Source organism: Alosa sapidissima, chromosome 12 (assembly GCF_018492685.1).
Source record: "Alosa sapidissima isolate fAloSap1 chromosome 12, fAloSap1.pri, whole genome shotgun sequence".
Taxonomy (NCBI): domain Eukaryota; kingdom Metazoa; phylum Chordata; class Actinopteri; order Clupeiformes; family Clupeidae; genus Alosa; species Alosa sapidissima.
This window is the reverse complement of record NC_055968.1, coordinates 11,596,808-11,599,355: the sequence shown is the minus strand read 5'-3', so window position 1 is coordinate 11,599,355 and position 2,548 is coordinate 11,596,808. Positions and strand designations below refer to the sequence as shown.

General features: G+C 46.9%; 1 protein-coding gene across 1 annotated transcript in view; it reads left to right on the top strand.

Annotated features, from left to right (window-relative positions):
• Positions 1 to 1,344: 1,344 nt before the first annotated feature.
• igfbp3 (insulin-like growth factor binding protein 3) overlaps positions 1,345 to 2,548 on the top strand; it is a 12,692-nt gene continuing 11,488 nt past the window's right edge. Inside the window, exon 1 of the mRNA XM_042057761.1 lies at positions 1,345 to 1,946. Coding sequence (XP_041913695.1) covers positions 1,577 to 1,946 — 370 coding nt within the window. The 5' untranslated portion in view covers positions 1,345 to 1,576. The remainder of the gene's footprint in view (positions 1,947 to 2,548) is intronic.

Here is a 2,548-nt window from a genome sequence, read left to right as displayed (position 1 = left end):
TTAATCTGCTCACCATCTAAACTGGAACACCGGTTTCAAAAGCTATCGGTTTCAGTCTCCTAAACTGCCGGTGTCGTGTACACGCAAGGCGTAACCATTAACAAAACCTCACCGGTTTCACAAAAACGGCACCTTAATCACAGACACACGAACACACACACACACAGACACACACACACAACCCACACAAACACACAAAAACACATGTACGCACACACTCACACACACACACACACACACACACACACACACAAACACACAAACACACACCCCTCTCTCTCACACAAACTCATATACAGGCACATAATACCACACCCCCTCCTAACACACAAACACAGGCATACCCACAAAGTATAACCGCATGTGCTTTGTGCACCAGTCAAAGTAAATCTGTTTGTATGTTTCACACAATTACCACAATGCATAACTGTTGTATATTATCCAACCAATACTCCATCATTCTCCTATTTAACTACAAACAAAAATGCACTGATGCACATACACACACACACAAACACACGCACACACACATACACGCACAAACACACACATGCACATGCACGCACACACATATGCACATGCATTCATGCAAGTACACACACACACACACACTTGCACACATCTGTGATCACAGACGTCATGCTGTGAAATTGCTCACTTTCCAAGAAAATGAACAGCAGGAGAAGAGTAGAGAGAAAGAGATGAGAGGAATGATGAGGGGAAGAGAAGGGGAGAGAGAGACCAAGAGAAAGAAACAGAGAAAGGGAAACACAGGGAGTGGCAGGGAGAAAAGAAAAGAGAAGAAAAGAAGGCATGTTGGAGAACCAATGGCAGAAATCTGAAGCATGTGTTCTGTTGTATATATGCATGTATTGGCATGTATTGTTAACAATGCATGCATACAAGGGATGATGACCATAATGGTGTATCAAGTTATTGATGGTGGCAGTGTGTGTCAGTGTGATGATCATAATGTTGTATCAAGTTATTTGTGGTGTGTGTGTGTGTGTGTGTGTGCGCATGTTTGAGTCAAAGAGGGGGTGTAGATTGAGAGAGAAATATGTAGATAATGAAGCTCACACAAATTAATTCACTACACCTAGCATATAACAAAGTATTTTATTTAGGCTACCGCAAAAATGTGTTTGTGATAGAAAAACCCTCTATTCCTCCAAAAGTCAACACTAATCATCGTCATTGTAGTCATAACTAAAGAAAAGAATGTTGTTGTTTTTTGTTGTTGTTTTATGTCAGATGGAAGTTGTTAGTTTTGAGTTAATCAATAAATCACTTTTAAGAGGTATGCTGTGTGTCTGTGTGGGTCTGCCTGTGACACGGTTTGTGTGTTGGGGGTGGGAGTGCGTGAGTATGGCGTTCACATAATTCATCCGGCTGGGGGTGTGCTCCGTAGCTCGTGTCGTTTTTTTTTTCAGTCAGTATAAAACTGGGAGTTCCTCTCGCGGAATATACAGATGGAGAGAATCGCTTGCGCCACAGGGATAGTGACAGACCACAGAAGTGACATACGCGCATTTTATTTCCGTGAAATAAGCCCGAGTCCGCGCCCGTCGAGGGGATGACTGGACTGTGCGCTCTCTTTTTGACGGCGCTGCTTGCGGCCTTCACCCGCTTCACGGAGAGCGTTGGGCCGGTGGTCCGTTGCGAGCCCTGCGACTCGCATGCGCTGACACTGTGCAAGCCTCTGCTGCCGAGAGACTGCTCGGAGCCGGTGCGAGAGCCGGGTTGTGGGTGCTGCCTGACTTGTGCGCTCCGCGAGGGCCAAGCGTGCGGAGTTTACACGAGCCGCTGCGGAAGCGGTCTCCGTTGTCGGCTCTGGCCTCACGAGACTAGACCACTGCAAGCTCTGCTAGAAGGCCGGGGAGTGTGCGCCCCAGTCTCAACAGATAAAACACTCACAGGAGTAATATTGCCCACCGGCAAACACGGTAAGTCGGTTATAGCCTCCATTGCGCGCACATAGGGGCACGACGCAACTGTTTTTCTCTCTCTCGCTGAGTGTTTTGAGTCATACAGGGATGTTAGGTTAAATCCCCGTGACAGTCTACCTAATGACACATGCATAGAAACATCCACACTAATACACAGAAGAGCGGTTAAGCGACTGGAAATGTAACAATATTCTTTTTACGGGTTATCACTAACTACGGAGTTTCGGGTTTCGTGTTCAACGCATAGATTGTTCAGTTTAATATAATGTTTTGGTCAAGGATTGATTTGTGTCTGTTCGTAAACCAAACGGTTAACATGGGGGTTGGGTGAGTAGACATGTCTTCGCGCGTTGTTCAGATAGCCCGAATCTCCAGTGACTTTTTGGCGTCAAGGCAACCACGCAGTCCCGCCACGAAACCCACCTTGCGAGCCCTCGTGTCCGGTTCCACACTACCGCCGTTGTTCTCTGTAAAGCTCGAGCCACAGCGAGTCCTCTATGCCTTTCAATGTCTGTGTGTGTGTGTGTGTGTGTGTCTCTGTGTGTGTATGCGCACACGCTCGCGCACGAATGTTTGTGTGCGGGGTCCTGTCTCTCTCT